The following is a 20,924-nucleotide window of genomic DNA, read 5'->3' as shown; positions in this document are numbered from 1 at the left end:
TTCTGTCTTGTCAGAGGTTCTTCCTTTCTTTCAGAAACAGTGAGTTACTTAAGACATTTGTGTACCTAAGTATTTTATAGAACAGGATCATAACTAAATACACGTAAGTTTTGGCACAATTTTTAATTTCAGTTTTTGTAACATTTTTTTGTGAGTTAGACTCCCACTGCAGACAGTGAAAGCTCTGCATTCACAAAGAGTATTCGTACTCTTACCTTATAGATTTAGGCATATGTTGATGTATAACATAAAGAGGACTAAGCACTTATTTGTTTCTATTTATTTGTGCTAAATGTTGTCAAGCAAGTTTAGGTTTTGTACTAGTTTAGTACTGCTGTACTAGTGAATAGCACCAAGAGCACAGGATGAAGAGAAGTTGATTCTACTGGCAGACAATAAAATTGTACACAAATAATAAAGTTGCTTCTCCTATCTGCTTTGTGCCCAGACGGTCACAGTGTCTTACCGCCATGGAATAAGATTGCCATGACCATCAGAAGCTGAGTGCTTTTATTCAGTGTCACTTCCAAGATCCAACTGGTACTTGTGGATAATTCTTTGTGCAAAAATTTTCCAACTTGCAAAGCAGTGTGTTTATAGGAAGAATTAGATCAGCTTAAAGTAGTTTTGTTATCCAAAACATACCTTAAGTCTTCATGGAGGTAAAGAGAATGAAGGGAAATGGAGCAGACTTCTTTGGGTGTTTTGTTTTGTTTCATTTTGATTCTGAGTTTTGCTTTTTGAAATATAAACATCCTGATGTCTGACTGGATGAGTTTATTTTACAGCAGGCTATCGTTGAAGAAGAAGTTGTTAGGCAGGTAGGTTATCATCTTCCTACTCCTCAATTTGGGACTGAGGAACTGAACTTACTTTGCCTCTCTCTCTTTGTTCTTAATGCAGCTAGAATCATCTAAAGGGACCATTCTGCACATACTTTGAATTACTGAGATAATACAGTACCTTAAACTGAATTAATATCAGAAAATATTTAAATAATAAAATAATTGACCATGCTGATATTGCATTAATTTATTAGAAAATGATATTTTGTAGCAAAGGAAAACAAATCAGAGAAGTTAATGTTCATATTGCATAATGTAGAAATTTGCAGTATATTGAAGTATGTGTGTTGTATGTATAACATGTACACATTCCATTGCTCCTGTTGCCCATGTTTCTACTTGAGTGGTAAGACAAGGCTGATGAATATTATGATGTTTTTATTTTCAGATTGAAAATCTACAGGAGCAACTTAGGGACAAAGACAAACAACTAACTAATCTAAAGGACAGAGTGAAGTCATTGCAGACAGATTCTAGTAACACAGACACAGCACTAGCAACCTTAGAAGAAGCTCTATCAGAAAAGGTAATGTTTTCTTATGCAACAGTGTTTTGTGCTGCTCCTGCAGGTGAAGCATGTCCAGAAAATGATTTTTTTAAGTTGGTTTGGTACCTGTAAAAATGCCTATGGGCCTTGTCAGGAAAGCAGATGGCTCTGTTCTGGCATGATGGGCAAGGAGTGATTCGTGACTGATGGTGTGAAACAGGATCCTGAGGTACCAAAGGATATTCTTTTAAATGGGGATAGAGTAATGTCCCAGGACACACTATGATTTTCCCTTGCTAGATGGGGAGAGTGGTTGTTCCCTGCATAAGCTGAAATGCATGGACACCTGGCTTTGATAGAAGGGAGAGTCTGGGGTATTTTGATGGCTTTGTGATCTTGATTATCCTGTTGTTTTGCTTGGTAAACAGAGCCAAACTGAATAGCCAACAGCAATTGACAGTACCAGCTGTTCCCATGACTTACTCTCAGAACCACTGGCTTACTATGCTTAAGGTATAAGAGAAACTGGAATTTATATTAAAAAAAAAACTGAATGAGAAACAACAAAAAGCCTGGAGAATTATTTCCAGCTCCTCCACCCCTCCACCTACCCTTTAAAAACCACATGCTTTTAAACAGAAGCTGGCCTAATTAAACTAGTAGCAGCATTCCCACCAATTTCAGCAAGGTTTTTTCTACCAGTTTACTTTGTATAGGAGGAGTGAATTTATGCCAAAAAGAAAAAAAAAAACAAAACAAAAAGAACAAATAAATACCCATTTTTTGCACCTAACAGATCACAATAATATCACTTCAGTGTGCACAGGTGAGCGCAACTAATTGAAATCTGATGTGCCATTTTGCATTGTGTACTCCGATGAAGACATTCATGGCTATGTAAGAGTTTCAAATGCCATTGTGATGTTGGTATTAGCACCTAAATTGCTAATATTATTTTTTTTTATTTCTTTGAATGTTTAATCATCTTACTAATATTTGCTTGGTAGACAACAAGGGGAAAAAATGGCATTTCTAGTACTTGTGTTGATTCACGGGGATAAGTTTTTTGGAAATCTGAAATCTGGACACAGCATATTATAAATAAATGTCAGGAATTATTTTTTTTATCTGTTTTTCTTCTTGGATACTATCTACTGTAAATTATTCTAGGTTGTTAATTTTTTGATATGCCCATTGACTTTAAAACACTCCTCTAATCGTTGTTCTACTGATGTCAGTATAGAAAGCAGAATTAAACTTGATAGTACTTCTGGGCAACTGAGCATGAAGTGCACTATCAGGAGCCAAAGAAGTCATATATCCCACATTTTGCCTCAGTTATATGTGTTGAAAGAGAAAACGCAGTTGAATCTTCAGTCTACTTCTTCCTACTAGAAATAGAAAAGTTTAAGAAATACTGAGTTAAGATCAAGTGAAAATTAGTGAGTGGTGGCAATTGATTGTTTTCATGCCTTTTTATACCAGCAACATTTTAAAATCTAATGAAATAAGTGTCAAAGCTTTTATAATTTTTGAGATGTTTTGAATGTTATGTGAAATTAAATATCCTATTAATCTCAGATATAGAAAATATAAAATTTCACTAAAATCAAGATGCAGTATTTTTTAATGTAGCAATGAGGACTTGTCCTAGAGTTTGTTTGAAAATTGTCCTATAGATTTTCTTTCCTCATGTGAAAACTTAAAATGTGACGAACGCTTCGGATCCTGATGTTATGGAAATTTTAGATTTCTGTAATGAAGGTTCAAATTCTGTTTAACGATGCTAGTTTTACTGTTTTGGAGAAGTTAAATGAACTTTGAACTGTAGATACAGATCCTCTGAAATGTATTTTTTTTCAATTTATGTGTACTTCATTTGGAATTCCATGGATATATATGAGCAGATACTTTTTAAAAGCAATGTGATTCATTTTTTTTTCCAAGTGGAATTGAGTAGAACTTACATGGATTCTCTAAGGCTGAATTCAGTACAAAGTAGTCACTTGCTTAAATAAAGTCAGCTGAGATTAATGTCTTTCATGCCGTGTTTGAAGGCTACTCCAAGTCTCATACAGTGAATATGGAGTGCTTTCCTCTGCCATGGAGATTTCTGTCTTTTTGCAGCTGATGAAGACAATAGTAGTTTTTTGTAAGACAATGCTTTTAAGTAATGGCATGAAGCTGAATTGGGCTGTGGTGTCTGATGACTGTTTCAATCACTTAAGCAGTGCTACATTTGTAAGTCTGCAAGCTTCATCAAGGCCATGCTTTTAAGGGTATGTTTCTCAATCATAACTGTAGTCTCTGGGACATATTTTTAAGGGTATTTATACACTGAAAGAAACCAGTAGGCTTCTTCTGGAAGTTCTAAATGAGCTATGATGTCTAGATTTCTTGTGTCTTTTGGAGTTAATAACTTGGCAGTTTATTTTTACATAGATGTCTCATTCTTCACCGTGTCCAGTTTTCCAGTTCATCCTAGCTAATTCTCAATTCTTAATACCTGCAGGCTTTATCAAGTTATTAACTTTTTCCACTGCAAACACTGGTAGAAATATGGAATTGATTTTTGCCCAAAACAAGAACACTTAGTGGTAGTTTCTTAGTAACAAAATAATCATTATAAATACTTTTATCAATTTAAATTTGCAATTCCGTCAAACAAGAATGCTGCTTTCATTCAAGAAAACCTGATTTCTAAGGAAATACAATGGCTGTCAGTACTTATATACTCCTTATTTCTTTACAAGTTAAATCCTGTGTGCGCTAATCCCTTCCCTCACTCCAGAAATGACATCAGACCTAGTTTGCAGCTACCTCTTGTCTAATGTTACACACAGTTTTTGACTTTACCTTCATTGTTTATTCCCAATTGTCAGAGTTTTAGTTTGCAAACAAACAAACAAAAAGTCCTTGAGCACAATGGGAAGATCTTTTAAAGTGAAGTTGAAAATTATTTATATAAGTTTAATTAACCACAATACACTAAAATTAATTTTAGTTCCGTTTTTGTTATGCAAATAAAAAGCTATTAAAACAGGATCTTATAATGAGATTAAATTATTAAATTATGAAGCTCTTTTTATAGTTTGAAAATGGAAATGTTTTTCCTTCATTGTTCTTGTTTTTGAAAATACTCAGATTGAGATTTAAGCTCTAACTAGACAACCGGGCTTCTACCTGTTCATGGAAAGTAGATTTGCTCAATTACCTCTCTCTAATTTTCTTTCATGTTACATGATTAGGTAGCTTGGTAACACTAAATAAGTAATAGCTATAGACACATGAAACTAATGATAGTTTACTGTAGTGGACTGTAATCTTTTTATTTTTCAGGCGCTATTGCTTTTTTCTGTTGTCAGGAATCAGAAATGAACCAACACAACTTTAGACACTTCTGAGCCCATTTCAGAGCTCACCTGGAAGACGTACTCTTTCAAATCCTTATGCATAAGCTTATTGACTCTACTAGGTGCTGAAAAGTCTTAGCAATGTAGGATGCATTGCAATAAACCAAAAATAAGTTCACTCCTCTTAAAGAAAAGTTTGAACATTAGAATATGCAAAAATGCTATCAAACCCCTTGAAGTTTTAACAAGAAACTTTTCAAAGAATATCTCAGCTCTTGCGCTGGTCCAAAGCAGCTCAAGAGGCTGCTTTCATGAAGCTGATATTTATGAAGTTGGTCCTACTGTAGCAGCGTACAGAAGATAACCGAGTATGCCTGATAATAGAGCTATATGCTGTGGCAATTCAGTTCCTGCTTCTGTGATAAAGTGCAAATAGATTAGACCTGTGAGGTCCTAGATTAGAGCATAGGAAAGCTTGCCAATGCAAATAAGACTGAAACAAGAGCACATTGTTGGGATTTCTGTAAGCTAGTTGTTAATCAAATAAAACATGGTATATTAGGGCCTTTTAACACATGTTTTTGACATTTAGCCTTATGCAGCTGACAAGCAAATTAGTCTTGTTTTGTGATTGACTGAGGAAAAAATGTATACTATTTTATTAATAAGTGCATGTTTAATTTGTTTTAGAAGAAAAAATAGTGTTTTGTAGCTGAGAATTTACTCTGTGAAACGGTGGTATTGTGCTCAGTATGTCTGCTGTAGTTTCCACAGAAATAAATAGGAGGCATTACTTTCAGAGAGGTCTATGTGTATGAACATATTTCTGTATGAAATCCTGCCAGGTATTGGTCAGAGAATGACTCTGGGCTTCATTCAGCCCTGTAGTAGTATGCATCTCTGTGCCTGAAAGTTGATACTGCCTAGGAAACATTTGATTACACAGAGCCAGACATTTTTCAGTTTTGGCTATTTCTTTTTTTTTCTTTTTTTCCTAAGGAGGATGTAGTATGTCATCATTCTGTATTTATTTCTAAGTAAAATAAATAGGGTTATGAGGTTCAAATATGTCAGTCTTCACTGTTTTATGTGAAGATTTTCACAGTATCGCTAATTCTCTATGCAGGTATGTTCCGCTAACACTTGTGAATGGAGTTCCTCTCGTCGGGGGAATATTAAATACAAAATGAAAGCAGCAGTATGATTCCAGCTTTTTGAAAAGTTTTTCCTCAGGAATTCAGCAGCTGATAATAACTGTTCCAATATTCTTATTACAAGTCAGTACAGCGCTGATTGTCTTCCAGTATCTAAGAGATTCCAAATACATACACTGACAATCTTAAGCATAATTATTTATTTAGTGAAAATCTTAATCTGATTATTTAAAAACTCCTAATGATATACAACATTATAAAACACTGTGTGATTTGCTTTTTTTATTCTAAATAATGGTAAAACAAAGAATTCCAATTGATAGCCAATATTATATAACCAAAAGTAAAAACTGAATGTGTCAGAGGAACATAAAGGTTTGAATCAGTTCTACAAGGAGAACATCTGAAATATAGTACATCTTTTGCACTTAAGTCTACCTTTACATCCAATAACAGATTAGTCATTTAGCAAGCGTCTATATTCTATTTACACTCCATGTCTTTTGGTATTTGATTTTAACAGCTTATGTTACATAATAACATATATTGCATAATAATTTGTTTGCTATTTAGACATAACACAAAAGGAAGTTTATTCTTAAACACTTAGAGTAAGAATATAGAACTATAGAAATTGAACTTGGAAGCCTAATGTGCTTAATTTCAAATACAGTAGAGTCTACAGTTAGCTTTCTAATAAGTGACAAACATTAGAAATTCCAAATAAATTAAAATCTCTATGAGAAGCTGAATGTTTCTATTTCCTGAATTGGCATTTAAATATTATCCCATTAAAATCAAATTAATTTGAGTGTAACTGAGTTTTAAATTGGTAATTGAAAGTAATAAAATTTTTATTCAATTTAGAGCTTCACAGAAACTGATTATTAGTTTTAAACTTTATAAATGCAGGTAATATGGTGTTTAAATGGAAGGAAAGTGAATAAACAGATGTTTGGTGAAAGGCAGGCCTACAGAAGTGTCAAGTAGAAAGGGACACTTACAGAAAGCTTCTCAACCTTGTGAAAACACTATGCGTATTTCCAGTTTTCTAGTGACTAGGTCCTTTGCAGTTTGATATGAAAGGAGGAACAGGCAACAAGTAGAAGCAATGAATGATTGCAGAGTTGTTGGTTTGGTCAGTGTTTTTCCGGGTTGAATTTAATTATATGAAATTTTATTTTAAGCATTGATCCTACTCTTACGTTCCTTCTTGAAGAAATCTAGCGTGGGTACTAAAGGTCCTGAACGGTATCCATGAGTGTGCTAATTGCTCTACGTGAGCCATGCTGTGCATTGGTAATGTAGAAATTCAATCAGATTGTGGTTTTGTCCCATGTTCATTTAACTTTCCTAAATTATGTTGCTTTCCCTGTCTAACTGAAAACTACTTCCAAAGTAACTCTAGGAGTTCCACTGATAACTATGCTTAAATTGACCTATTCCCAATTCAAATGTACTTCTAGTGGTTATTTCTTTGTATTTCCTAAATATTTCTTTCTGGATGGTATTTGCATCCTTCAAGTATTGGTAGAATGTGATTTTGATGAATGTAGTCAAGACTTAAAAGCATTACTATGGCTTTGTTAATTTTTTGCATTTACCTGTTGGATTAATTGTCCATTCTCTGACTGGTGATTTCAGCAGTCCTTATAGCCAATACAAGTCAGCAAAATATTGAAAAGCATGGCTGAATTTAAATATGAAGGGTCACTATCAATTAGTCGGAGAAAAATCTTCCTTTGGATATCATAAGCTGGATAGGATATTTATTCTGTGTTTTAGACAACTTATAGTTAGAAAGTGATTGATTTCTAATTATATTTAGAACCATTAAAACTTTTCTTGCTGCCTATTTGGAGGATACTAACAATCAAAACATAACCAAACTCAAGCTGAGCAAACCAGGCATAGCCTTTCTGTTTTGAACTTACATTCAAAGACTTAAATCACTTACAAATATGGGAAATACATTACTGAGTTGAATAACTTTCCATATCTGTCACAACATTAGGCATGCTCAGAGCAGTGTAGATATCTAATGAAGTTTCTCTACTATGATACCCTCAACGAGTATTTTAAATCTTGATCTGGTGTGACTGAAAGAAGTCTTCCATTGACGTTAATATCATTAACTTTAATATTTCTCTGTTTCTAAAGGTTGGTTTTTCTAATTGCTACTTAATGTAAAGAAATTTTATGATTCATTTTCTTAAAATGATACTCAACTTTTGCATTTTGCTACTCTTTCCCTTGTTAGGAAAGAATAATAGAGCGCTTGAAGGAGCAAAGGGAGCGAGATGACAGAGAAAGACTTGAAGAAATTGAATCTTATAAAAAAGAAAACAAAGACTTGAAGGAGAAAGTGAATGCTTTACAAGCTGAGCTGACAGAAAAAGAGGTCAGTCTTCACAGTAAAATCTATATTCTTCTGTCATGGTGATGAAAGAAAGTGCATTAGGATTACTCTTGAATCATTTAAAGTACTGAAATTCTGCCACTTCAGTGGTCAGCTTCTGGACTGCTGTTTCCTTAGGCATTCTTCATAGTCCTCACTTTTGTGCATAAAATATCGCTTCAGTTCTTGCGTAGGTGTGTATTGTCTTCTCTACATTTTCCTTTCCATAAGCTTCCAGAAGGCTCAAATATTCCATTGTTGCTCCTGTTTTCACTTGTCAATCAGATCAATAGACTTCAAAGTAATTGTACCTCCAGAATATAATGTCAATTAGCCTGTAATATGAATGTTTCTGTGTTTCACTGCGTGCCAGCTCCTGTGGTTCCGTCGGTTGTACTCTCAAAATGCTTTCTTTGGCTATAAATGCTTATCTTTGTGTCAACTCTTTTTGGGGAAGTGGGGGGAACAGCATCAAAGTGATTACTAAGTTGGCAATAAGGTAGTGTCCTGGTGGCTAGGAATTAACATTTTGCTCTTGGTCATTTTTCAGTCTAGTTTAATCGATCTCAAAGAACATGCATCTTCATTGGCATCAGCAGGGCTGAAAAGAGACTCCAAACTTAAGTCTTTAGAAATAGCCATAGAACAAAAGAAAGAAGAGTGTAGTAAGTTGGAAGCACAGTTGAAAAAGGTAAGTTCCATCTTAAAAAAACAAAATCCAGCTGTAATCAGGAAACAAAACAAAACAAAACACCAAAAGCCACAAAACCTCTCTTTTTTAATAGATAACTAACTTACTCTTCTAGAGTAATTCTAAATCTACCCATACTGTTTGCTGATGCTTGGATAAAATACTTATAACTTTTTTCTTAAGAGACTTTTACCAAAGCCACTAGAAGCCTCCAAAATTATCTCGAATACCTCTGTGAGGGAATTCTGAGAATCTGCAGCAAATCAGTGAACTGGGAACAAGATGTTGGAGGGAAAGTAGAAGGGCAGAGAGAAATTATCAGACCAGTAATTTGTATGTGAATGAATTTATACCTCGATTAGAAGTAAATGGAAATGCTTGTAGCATGAGAAATAAAGCAGCACTTTTTAAATGAAAAAAGTCTGCTTCTAAGTTGCAAATTCTAGTTAGTTTTATTTCTGCATTCTTTGGCTTTGTTGATGAAGGTGTGTTTGTGATAATTAAGCAAAATAATACAAAGCTTACTTCAGCTGTCAGTTCATGATTTCTATTCAGGTAATGGAAGCAAGCAGTTAAAGGAAAATATACAAATGCTGTATTTTATAATGTGGTTTTATTTAAATTTATGCGCTACAATATTTTTTGCTTGAATGATTTGCAAGTTTGTTTATGCCGTTTCTACCATATGTTGTTTCTTTGATTTTTTTTCTGTGTCATTTGGTAATGTCTGCTCTCAGTGTTCAAATGCCAATGCCATGATGTGTTTGATGGGTTTAAGCATTATGTTTGCCTTCTGCAATTCATGAGTGTGGAGCAAACATTAATTTTTGATGTTTCATTTTCTAGAAAAGTGTTCATTTGTTCTATGAATGTTACCACTATTTGGATAATATTCTGATTTTTTTTAACCAGGTTGAGTAGTACCCTGCTCTGTATTTAAGCAGTATTTTGGTACAAGATTATTGGAGGGTGTTCACATTATCTGTGAAGAAGTTCTTGCAAAGTGTAAAAAAGGATACTAGAATGTAAACCTGAGAATTCTGTTATTCTTTTAATATGTTTTTGAATATGTGCAGTTAGGTGCCTGTATTGTATTTTAGTTGTGGAGATGAACAGGGGGAATCTTAGAGTATGAAATATAAAATTTTAAAATCTATATAAGCATATACAAAAGCTTTTAGTTAAACACAACTACTTTATAAGTTGCATAGTTTAAAAGTGCTATTGATACCTGAATTAAAATATAGAAATAAGCTGTTTCCATGCAAGTCCTATTTTTCAATTTTCTTTTGTTAGGAAATGTAGGCATTTACATTGTACTTCACTATAAAATATACTTCATTACAATCTGAAATATCTTATTTGTCTGCAATTAGAAAAACAACTAGTAAAACAAATGAACAAACAAACAAAAAAGCACTAAGGCACAGATCACTTCAAAAATAAAAATACTCTGGAAGAACCTGAGATCCTAAGTCAATCTTCTATGGCTGTACATATAAACACATCATGTGGTCATGGAAAAATAAGCACTTATAAAAGTCAGAGAGAGTCTGGGATGTCTTTCATATAGAAAGGGAGTATGCTCCTTGTGTATAAATACAAAAGATTATTAAATGAAAGTTGAAAACATAATAGCTTTATTATATCATAAATAGAGCATAAAGCTCCTATGGAAATTCACCCAACATTTGTAGGAGACCAGGTATTTCCACAATAAAACGCAGTTACAGCCTTCTTTGTGGGCATGTTTAGTTGAATAGAAACAGTGACTGTTAATGCTAGTAGACTCCAAACAGTAATTTTCAACTCACATTTTCACTAATAAACTACTTTATGTTCAAACCTGTAAATATCTTGTGTTAAAAGTAATTGGTCCCCAGAAATCTACCTTCACCATGTTTTCACTTTTTAGAAAACTAACTGAAACAGAAAAATGGGTTATTCTTGCCTATGTCTGACTTAGAGTAGGAGGGATCATCAGCGTACTTCAGAGTAAATTAACCTACATGGAAGCTGGGAGCATAGTCTATATCTTCATTTAGAGTGATACAGGATTGTCATTTATTTTGGGAAACTGCAGCTTATGATTCCTCCCTCTAGTATGATATAGAAAAGGCACTTTTCATTATGGTGTTTTAAAATGATCATAGTTAAATTTTGATTTATATGTTCTACGAAGTTGTGTTAATGAGTATGAATATAATGTGCCTAACTGCTGGGATTTACCATGAGTAATAAGGTAGTAAGTGCCATGCCTGAAAGAAAATGCATACAAGTGACAAGTGTAAACAAAATCTGATTTTTTGCTTGTTTCTTTCTCTTTTTTTCTCCTTTTTAATTTTCCTTTTTTTTTTTTGAGAAAGATTCATTTTTTTATGTTTGCTTTTTTATTGAGTCTGATCAAATACAAATAGTTTTTAGTTTTTACTCAACTGAATTGTTTGTTGTTCAGTAACAAAAACATTTTGAAAACATTGTATTAATTTTAAAGAGTGGGCACATTTAAAGTAATAAATAAATGTTCATAATGAGTAATTATTTGTATGACCATGCAATATTTTCGTGCACAAAATAATGTTTAAAGCCATAGAAATGTGTATTAAACAATTTGTTACAAAGATTAAGGATTGAAATTCTTGAAGTTTTAAAAAAAGCATAAAAAACAGAAGAATGTTCAATGCTTTCTGTGCCAAAATTCCATAGATGACTTATTGACTTACATTGTATTGCTATTAGTGAAAGAACAGCAGGAATTAATAGGTAGCTAAGTATTTTATATATGTGTTTGTGTCCATATATATATATATAATGTGTGTGTGTATATATATATATTTACATATAATCTTATTATCCACTTCAGAATTTCCTCCTTTTGTTTGTCATTACCTTAAATTTAGTTGCTTACCGACATATTTGCAGTTGCTAAAGGACTTTTTGCCAAGCTGTACTGTTGAAAAGTCATTCTGCATAGAAAATTCAGTATTGTGTAAAACAAAAGTAATAAATTTAATGATAGAATTTAATTAATCTTTTATTATTACCATCTTTGAAGCTTTGGTGATAAACTGCACCCTCAGCCAAAAACACTTCTCATGATTCATTGCTTGAGAGCAGCACTTAATGTATCATCAAAAGTGGACACCTTTCTTTATTTCATGGGTTATTTAACTTGAGAAAGGGAAAGTAACACAAACCTTAAATTTCTTATTCCAGCTATTCTTTTTTAGGAGCCAGAGTCAACATTTATGATTCCCCAATGCCTCTCACTTTCACCAAGGAATGTTTAGAATCTTAAATTTCTACTTTTCTATTACAAGTTCTTCTGTGCAAATGCACTGGTTTTGTTGAGCTAATGCTGTTTTCCTGGATCTTTCCTTCTTTTCCTGTCTGTGCTTCACTCCCTTCCAACTTTGCAATGTAGCAAGCTGAACAGTTGTTCAATCAGATGTACAATCCTGTAAGTTCTTTTTAAAGATGTCCTCTGTAACATACAAAGCATGAGGATCCATTACCTTACTGTGTTGTGCTCTTCCTCTGTGAAGCTTTGCAGAATTCTTCTGATGGTCACTATGCTGTATCCCTTATATCCAAATAAATGAGCTTTGTGGACTTCAAGGCCATTTAAAAAATATGAAATATATTTAAAAATGCATATGATATTTCTTAAAAAAACCCAAACATCCTAGCCTTTAGGTCCTCAACTTCTCCATTAGAGAAGCATGCATGTAACTTTGTTTTGTTAATTTTGTTTTCTTTGCTTTTCACTTCCTCCTTCTGGAGTACTTTATTGGATCCTTCAAACTTAAATAACTTCTAATTTACTTAGTTCATCTTAACTGACAGAGTTGATTAGGCAAACAATAATATCTAGGAAGTAACTGGTAGTATTTTTTAAATCTGTATGGCAAAAATAGTTTATGCTGTATACATTCAGCATATACAATTAAGAATATAGAAACACTGTATTTAATCCAAGAAACTGTTGAAATATATGATGATGAACACAAGCAGCAGTGCTTGAAAAAGCCAAATAATATTGCTTTGGCTTGCTTAGCATTATTATTCTTGCTAAAGTCTGCTTTAGTTGCACAGTGTCTGTCCTTTTGACTTGACTGTGTTCCCTTTTCTGTTTGACAAAGAGCAGTAACAAATATTTTCTCTATAGAGAGCACTTTCTATTTTTTTGGTTGAGACTATTAATGTGAGCATCACAGGACAGAAATAATGATGTAACTGGATTGCAATAGCAATTTACAAGAAAAGTTTAAATAGTAATCCTATTTGGAATTATCATGTATTTGGGATAGTATATGTAGGAGAACTGTTTTTTTAGCTTGTTAAATGATATGATAATGTGCATCAGGAAAGATACTGCCTTCACTGAAGTCAGTGGGAATATTGCTCTTAATGTTGGTGGACTGGGATTCCAGCTTTGGAGTCTGCTATAGCTAAATTTTATAGCTTATAACCATGCAATAGATATGCCATGACTAACGTACGGGAGAAGAGAGTCCCACAAAATATGCCATATTTACTCTTGAAATTATCATCTGTGTTTTGAATCCAGTCATAAATTGACTGTGAGTAGTATAACACCTTATATTATCTCCTCTACCACCCAGCACACTGCACTGGTGGTCAGACCTTTTCCCTTTGGAGGATAGAGCCCTTCTTTTCTGTGTCATGGATCACCTCTGTCGTAGTTATGTTCTTGTTCATATCACTAGCACTCCTGTGCATGTCTTTTCAGACTGAGGTCTATTTTGTGTTAGTTGTTCTCTTGATTTGCATAAATACTTTCTGGTTGTTATTTCAGTATTTGTTTCTCTGCTGTATGGAACTTTTGTTACTTCCTAGTCTATTTGTGTGTGGGATTCCGAAGTCAGCCAACTTTCATTTCATTTTTTTTTTTCCAGTTTCTCCTTTTCCTTTGCTACTAGAGAATGATTTTAGTATATTCTTGAAGCTGGTTTCCCTCAATAAACTTTTCTTGCCTATCTTCTTAATTCTTATTTATATGTAACAGACTACTTTTAACAATGTAAGTAATAATGATCCCTTTCTCCCTTCAAAGCGCCCAGCATCTCAAAATGGAGTTGTGACTTCACTGAAGTCAATGGCAACATTTTCTTTGAAATCCACAAGTCCAAGACTTCATCCGTTCTTTTTTTTGAGATGACATTAATGCCAGTTCCTGAAATTACCTTTTATTAGTGCAGTTCATTATGATCCTTATTTTAATAGAATAATTCCTTGCTATTTTGTGTTTTAATGCTCTGTTGCTTAAATGTGTTAGAGAAATCTCAGTCAGTCTCTGGGTGGACCTCTTTTAATCCATGCAGTAATAACATAGCTTTTTTTTTTTGAGTACCAAAAATGGTGAAGATGCAGAAAAGGTGCAAATCCTGCTTATTATTTATTCACTTGTGTGAACAGGTTGCGGAAAAAAATTGGGTGTATGTTCTTTCATGGTTTTTTTTGAAAGGTGAACATTTAAAATATCCAATTAATTCTTGTGAAAAGTTGATTATAGTAAGATATATGATTGTTTTTGTCCTGTAATAAAATAAAACAACATTCTTAATCTGAAGTCCTGATGAACATTCTTCTCAATAGTAAAGATTTATTTTTCTATATGCTTCATGAGAGCAGTATCCAATCAAAATTTAAAGTGCTTGTAGAATCTGCTTCAAATTGTTTAAACCAGCCCTGAAGTTAAACAACAACAACAAAAAAACCCTCACATTTTAATCAAAATTTAAAGTGCTTGTAGAATCTGCTTCAAATTGTTTAAACCAGCCCTGAAGTTAAACAACAACAACAAAAAACCCTCACATTTTAAGCAGACTAAAAAAAAAACTGTGAAAAACAGTGGCAGCAATTATTTTTAGTTCATTATTGAAAATAATAAAATTTGAAGGATCTGACAAAGTAATTTCTTGCATGTAAATGGTTTCATTTAATTTTTTTATTTAATACTCAGTTGATTTCTGTGTATGCCTGTGTCTGAATATTTAAAATGAAATATGGTATCTGTCCATCCATTTCTGTTATGCAGAATAATGCATGCATAGTTGCATCATAAAATTGTAACATGCTAAGTAATTCATGTTATATGTTTGTGACAAACTGTTATGGTGTTTCTGTAGGAAATTTGCTGTTTACATACAGAACTGTTACTTTACTTCTAAAGTATTTGCTGGAACAATTAGTAAAATTTTTAATGATAGATTATTTTTATCAATTTGATAAAAATAATATACAACACAGTCACAAGGTTGACAGACAAAACCCCTTACACTAAGTGTGCTAATTTGAAACTCAGGATTGCCCTTCCTATGCCTAATCTTCACACAGAAGCATAATCATTTACAGACACAGATTAAGAGATCAGCTACTTTGCTGCTGAAAGGTACCACGATACCAATTACTATTCCCCACAGAAACAAAAGGTATTCTTCCAAGGAAACAGCCTGGGGAGAAAACTGGGGACAGAAATGGAAAAAGGATTGATGTAAGAGAGGAGAACATCTAGAGGTGGAGGTTTTCTCATGCATGTGATAACCATGCATGATTAGGAGTGATCCAAGCCTGTCTCCCACACTTAGTATGCAAAATAGGCAAAGAAATCCACCCTGCTTGGATGGGAGCAGGGTCTTCAAGTAAACTATGTTTGGGATCTTTATAAATAACTCTATTCGTTTATTCTGAGACTGTCAGATTAATTGTGTTTTGCTCTCTGCTCTTTGTCAGCAACACAAGGGTTTCCTTCAAGGGAAAGGTCCTTTTCAACAGTGTTTGATGTTCTTGCTGTCCAACAAATATGGACTGCTTTAAGCACCAGTGAAAGCAGAAGAATTGAAAATATTTCTGCAACTTAATATTTGTTTCCTTAGCATGTTATTATGCAAGACTTACCTGGAGAATATGATTGATATCTTCATCAGGTTACATTTTAGCTATGAGCTATGCAGGAGACAATTTGTTCAGTGCATTTTGGAGCTGCTGTGTGACAAGAATATTGTGTCACAGTTGAACATTTGACACTTCTGCAATGGTGACATTATCATGTTTTTGCCTAATTATATATTTTAATCATCAAAAGTTATTAAAAAAAAAGTAAGTAAAGAGAGAGAGGTTCTTCTGTCTTTTCTATATTGCTTCTGTCTTGGTCTAAAGCTAGGCTGGAGGCACATGGGGAAAAAGGTTGGGCTGCTGCTTATTGTTCCTATATGCTAAAGTGAAGAAAAGAAAGGGTAGAGGCAGAAAGGTGGATGTTCTGCATGTTTATGAAATGATGGACCCAAGGCCATAAAATAAGAGAATGATACATTGGAGGAAACAGAGTCAGCATAAAATAAGCCAAAGTTCATTATTAAAGCAGGAAGATATATGAGGATAGAAAGGAATCTGTTGCTCTCACTCAAATAGTAAAATTGAGATACTCTGCTGATATTACCTTGAAATGATCTCTGTATTAAGAAACTCCCGAATCTTCACAGAATTCAGGGCTGGAGCATGTGTTGTTATCCCAAATAGAACATTTGAAGAGCAAGGCCAGTAAGTTTTGTAGGATTCTCATGCCCTTCTGTTGACATATTTTGTTAACTAAATATTTATTCTGAATAAGAATCTTACAATGAAATTAAAATGTAAAATCTTTTTCTTATTATCCTCATGCTTAAATGATATGTTACATGCAAAACTCCCAAGTTTCTTCCCACTAATTTCATTCTTTTGTTGTCATACTAAAGCCAGACCTGTTCTTTATTTATACAAAAAATTCTAGCCATTGCAAAGAATACAAACCTTCTAATAGCTGTAGTTTATATTAATTCTTTCTAAGACATGCATGTTTCATTTTGACCTGCATTTCTTCCGTTGCTTGCTTGCATTGTCTATTGTCTGAAATTAAGAAGATAACTACATCCACATCTTCTGTGAGTAATAAGATAGTTGGAGGTCCTTCAGTTCTAAAAGTCCTGAGTTTCTGTAAAATTCTATTATATTAAAAGAATGTTACCTGAATTTTCTATGTTTAATGTGCACTGCATTAAACTACTTGTTTTTTCCTTGCCTGCTCTTTCAAGATGCCAATTAGGAATAATGGGAAGCAAGGGGTAGGCTAAGCATTGCAGTGCATTGTTGTTTTTCCATCTGTCTGTGATTATTCCAGTCAAGAGTTTAAAGCACTTGATGCCTGATCATGCTCTCATTGAAGTTTAATTGGGTTTTTGCCATTAGATTTGATGGGAGTAAGATTGGACTCTGCAGTGTTGTTGTATTCATTTCGTTTGTTCTTGTCTGTGAAACTGCCACTCATCCATGCATGTGTTTGCCAGGTTTGTGCCATTTTCACCAATAAGCTTGTTCTTCTGATGTTTCAGGTTAAGTATTAATGACGGGGAAAGAAAAAAAGGATTATTGGGTAAAATGTCAGATAAAAGAAACCTTTTAGTTTAGTGATTTGTCTTTTATAAGCAGCAGTGCATAGAAGAAATTTCTTCCTTTTAGATTCTCTGTATTGAACTGTATTTGAAACATCTGGTGAAACAGATTACAATGTGTACAGATGTCTCTGCACATACACATTGACAAAGTGTATATATATGGAGAAAGAAATCATCTACATATTTGAAAGACCTAAAAAAGTTAGTGATTTAAATAATTTACAAGGTGATTTTTTTAATTAAAAAACCCGACCCTCAAAGTATGGTCATGTTAATATATAAAAACACCCAAATGTTGTGTTTAAAAAATAACCTCCCCTTTCAGGATGAAGCTTTGTTAAGAGAGAACTTAAAAATAATTTCAGACTGCAAGGATCCTTGAATTTCTTTTTATAAAATTTATGTGGAAAAATGTTATCTGACAGAGATATCCATAATCCTTTTTAATGAAAATATTAACTCCAAGGCTGAAAATGAGAACTCTTACAGCTACTTAAATTACTGTCATCCTTTTTTTTTTTTAAATACTGATTCTGAAGGCTCATGAGGCCGAAGAGGAGGCACGAATGAATCCAGAATTTGCAGACAGAATGAAACAGCTTGACAAGGAGGCATCATACTATAGAGAAGAATGTGGCAAAGCTCAGGCTGAGGTTGACAGACTTCTAGAAATTCTCAAGGAAGTAGAGAATGAGAAGAATGACAAAGATAAGAAAATTGCTGAGTTAGAAAGGTAATTCTTGTATTATTTGTCTACCATTGAGTGGCTTTTTTATTTACTTGATCTTCACTACAGATGAGAGAAGTTGATGGCAGAATGTGTGGGTTTTTCTATAACAGAATTTTGTGATATCTTGTAAAACTCTATCTGAAGTGAAAAGGATTGATACTTGAGAATCATGTCTGACTGCAGACTTTGGAATGATTTGTAGTCTCCATAAAAGGAACATATATAGGAAATTTACAGTGACAATCCTCCTGGAAAACCACATTAGGGGATCACCCTTGTCCTTCTAGTAATGGGTAAATCAAAGCACAAATGTTTCTTCAGTGTGAAAAGAATTGCTAGTTCTCAGAGGTACAGATAAGCATCGGTAAGTATTTCTGCTCTTGGCTGTCAGTATTTCTCAGTGGTTCTCTGGTTGTTTTTTCTCTTCAAATGAACGTTTTCTCTTGTTGACCAGTTTTTTTCTTATTTCTGGGATAGTTATATTGTCTTTCCTTAGTGGTGATAGGAGAGTTTAGAGCTCAACTTGTCTCGCACCTTTTGTAATTAAATAATTATTGGAAACTTCTCCCACAGAATTATCTGCAAGTTATTTGACTGACTAGAAATTTCTGTATTTCTGATTTATTGTTCCCTTTCTGTACTCTTAGACACTGTTAGGTAAATGAAATGAGGATTTGCATATTTTCAAACATTTTACCTATTGGTTTCTAGTGATCAAATAGGAAGAAAAGGTCTTCTTGGTGCCAAAAAGGAGATTTAAAGGATCTCACGATCATTGCTATTGTTCCGGTCAGGACATAGCACAGCTCTGTCCTGTTAGTGAGAATTACCATGAAACATGGAAAGATCTGTTGGAAATATTGTTTACCTTGGGGGAAGGATAACAGCCACCTTGGAAAGGAAACTGCGTAGAATATCTCTTTCTGATGATGACTTATCAGCCTTCACAGTTCTGTTGCCAGAACTCATCTTTCTCTACAGAATTTGGCGAAGGTTTGTTTTAATAAAAAAGAATGGAATATAGCTATAAATCAATTTGTCATGAGAATCGAGACCTCAAATCTAAAGTGAAGATTTATGCTTGAAATGTAGCTGATTGTTTACATGAGGACAGCTTTAGTTAGCACTTACCTCTCTCACCATATCAGGAGGGGTTTAGAATGCTCCATTATTTGCATGGATTTTAATGTGTAAAGTAGATAGAGGAGAAAGCTATTAAAGAGGAATGGTCACTTGCATACCATGAACAAGCTGTGCCTAAATTCTCCAATAGCCTAAAACACCATATTAGAAAAAGTTAACACAATTAATGAATCTACGTGGGCATGAAAGTGCTGCTTATTCCATCCACTGCAGCATGTGCTGTAGGGGCAATTACAGACCTAGCCTTATAACATAGTGAGTCCAAGTGGGAGCAAGCTGGTGGAGATGGATAGTGTATTCTTTACAGGAGCAGTAACTGATATCCACACTGGGCTCTAAAACATTCTGAATTATTGTGTGATGCTAGATGCAATAGTAGGCATGCTAAACTTTAGTCCAAGAGAATAATCTTAAGAGATTTATTAAGTAGCAATCACGTATGTGCTGAATGGTTGAATATTAAAGTGGCAGCTGAGATTAAATAGTAAACATAATGAAGCAATGAAATTTATGATCTAAATGTTTTAGTAAATATTAAGTTAAATATTTTAGGTAATAAAGAGATAAAGAATCCATGTCAATTCATGCTTTCATCTGAATTAAATTTAGAATTATCCACTGATTAAAAAGAAACAAGGGACAAATTATGCAGGGGTATTACTATGGCTTTGTCAGCATACCACCTCTTACCGTCTAAGTATCCTGCATTGGGTCTGTAACTTTGTTTCTCTCATCTCTTTCTCTTCTCTTTCTCTCTCTTTCTCTTTCTTTTTTCCATATTAATTTTATCAGTGGCATTTTGGGATGCAAGTTTTAAGTTTTGTATTATAGATGAGGGTCAATATTGAACTACTTTTTTACTCTGTAATTTGGTACCACTGAGAAAGCACATACTTTCTGAAGAGGTTATGCTGCATCTGGAATATGATCAAGAAGTTAACCTTTGCTATGAGCCTTTAAGCGCTTCTCTAACGCTTACAATAAGATATCTGTGACATGACCAGCTGAAGAAGGAAGCATATTGTTATATTTTACACTTACCCTGCTCTAAGGTTAGCTTGTGAGTTCTATTAACTGGAAATCAGTTTCTCTTTCGATTTAAATTGTGGAACTGCTTTCAAGATTAATTCTAAATTCTCACAGCGTATACAGTATTGTAAAATAAATGATCATAGAAATTATCTATTGTTGATTGCATCAACAGAAGATAAATCTTTACTGGTACCTTCCAGTGTGTATAAGCACAAAGTGGTTGATTGGTACAGCAAGCCTAGCAAATTGCCAGCAATGTAGAGGTGTAATAGGGAAATACTTTTAGACAGTTTGTAGTACTCAGACTCACTTGAGCTTCTCTACAGTTTAAATTCTGTTCCTTCCTTCTTCCTCATTTTTGATAAATACTGGCCAATGATCTAAATCTCTCTCTCTATATATAACTGTGCCACCTGTTGGCATCTCTAGAAAGGGAACTTTGATGCTGAAATTCCCATTCTAGGGGGCTAGGTGGGGTGTAAGTTACCGTAACATTTTATGAAGTGCTACTATTTTTTTCTGCTTGGAATGACTACATTTGGCTCATTATTGAAGGGAAGATGTGGAGCCAAAGCTCAGTTTACTCCCTTCATGAGAACAAGGTATGGTGAAGATGACTGCCACTTTAACAGAATCAT

General features: G+C 33.8%; 1 protein-coding gene across 3 annotated transcripts in view; it reads left to right on the top strand.

The window, feature by feature from the left end:
- The window catches only part of ERC2 (ELKS/RAB6-interacting/CAST family member 2), a 456,034-nt gene that overhangs the window by 162,080 nt on the left and 273,030 nt on the right, over positions 1–20,924 (top strand). For all 3 annotated transcript variants that reach the window (XM_021409074.1, XM_021409073.1, XM_021409075.1), the window contains exons 8-11: positions 1,234–1,371; positions 8,100–8,240; positions 8,788–8,928; positions 17,921–18,114. In XM_021409074.1, coding sequence (XP_021264749.1) covers positions 1,234–1,371; positions 8,100–8,240; positions 8,788–8,928; positions 17,921–18,114 — 614 coding nt within the window. The remainder of the gene's footprint in view (positions 1–1,233; positions 1,372–8,099; positions 8,241–8,787; positions 8,929–17,920; positions 18,115–20,924) is intronic.

This window comes from Numida meleagris, chromosome 11 (genome assembly GCF_002078875.1).
Source record: "Numida meleagris isolate 19003 breed g44 Domestic line chromosome 11, NumMel1.0, whole genome shotgun sequence".
Lineage (NCBI taxonomy): Eukaryota > Metazoa > Chordata > Aves > Galliformes > Numididae > Numida > Numida meleagris.
This window is presented reverse-complemented; position numbering and strand designations above follow the sequence as displayed.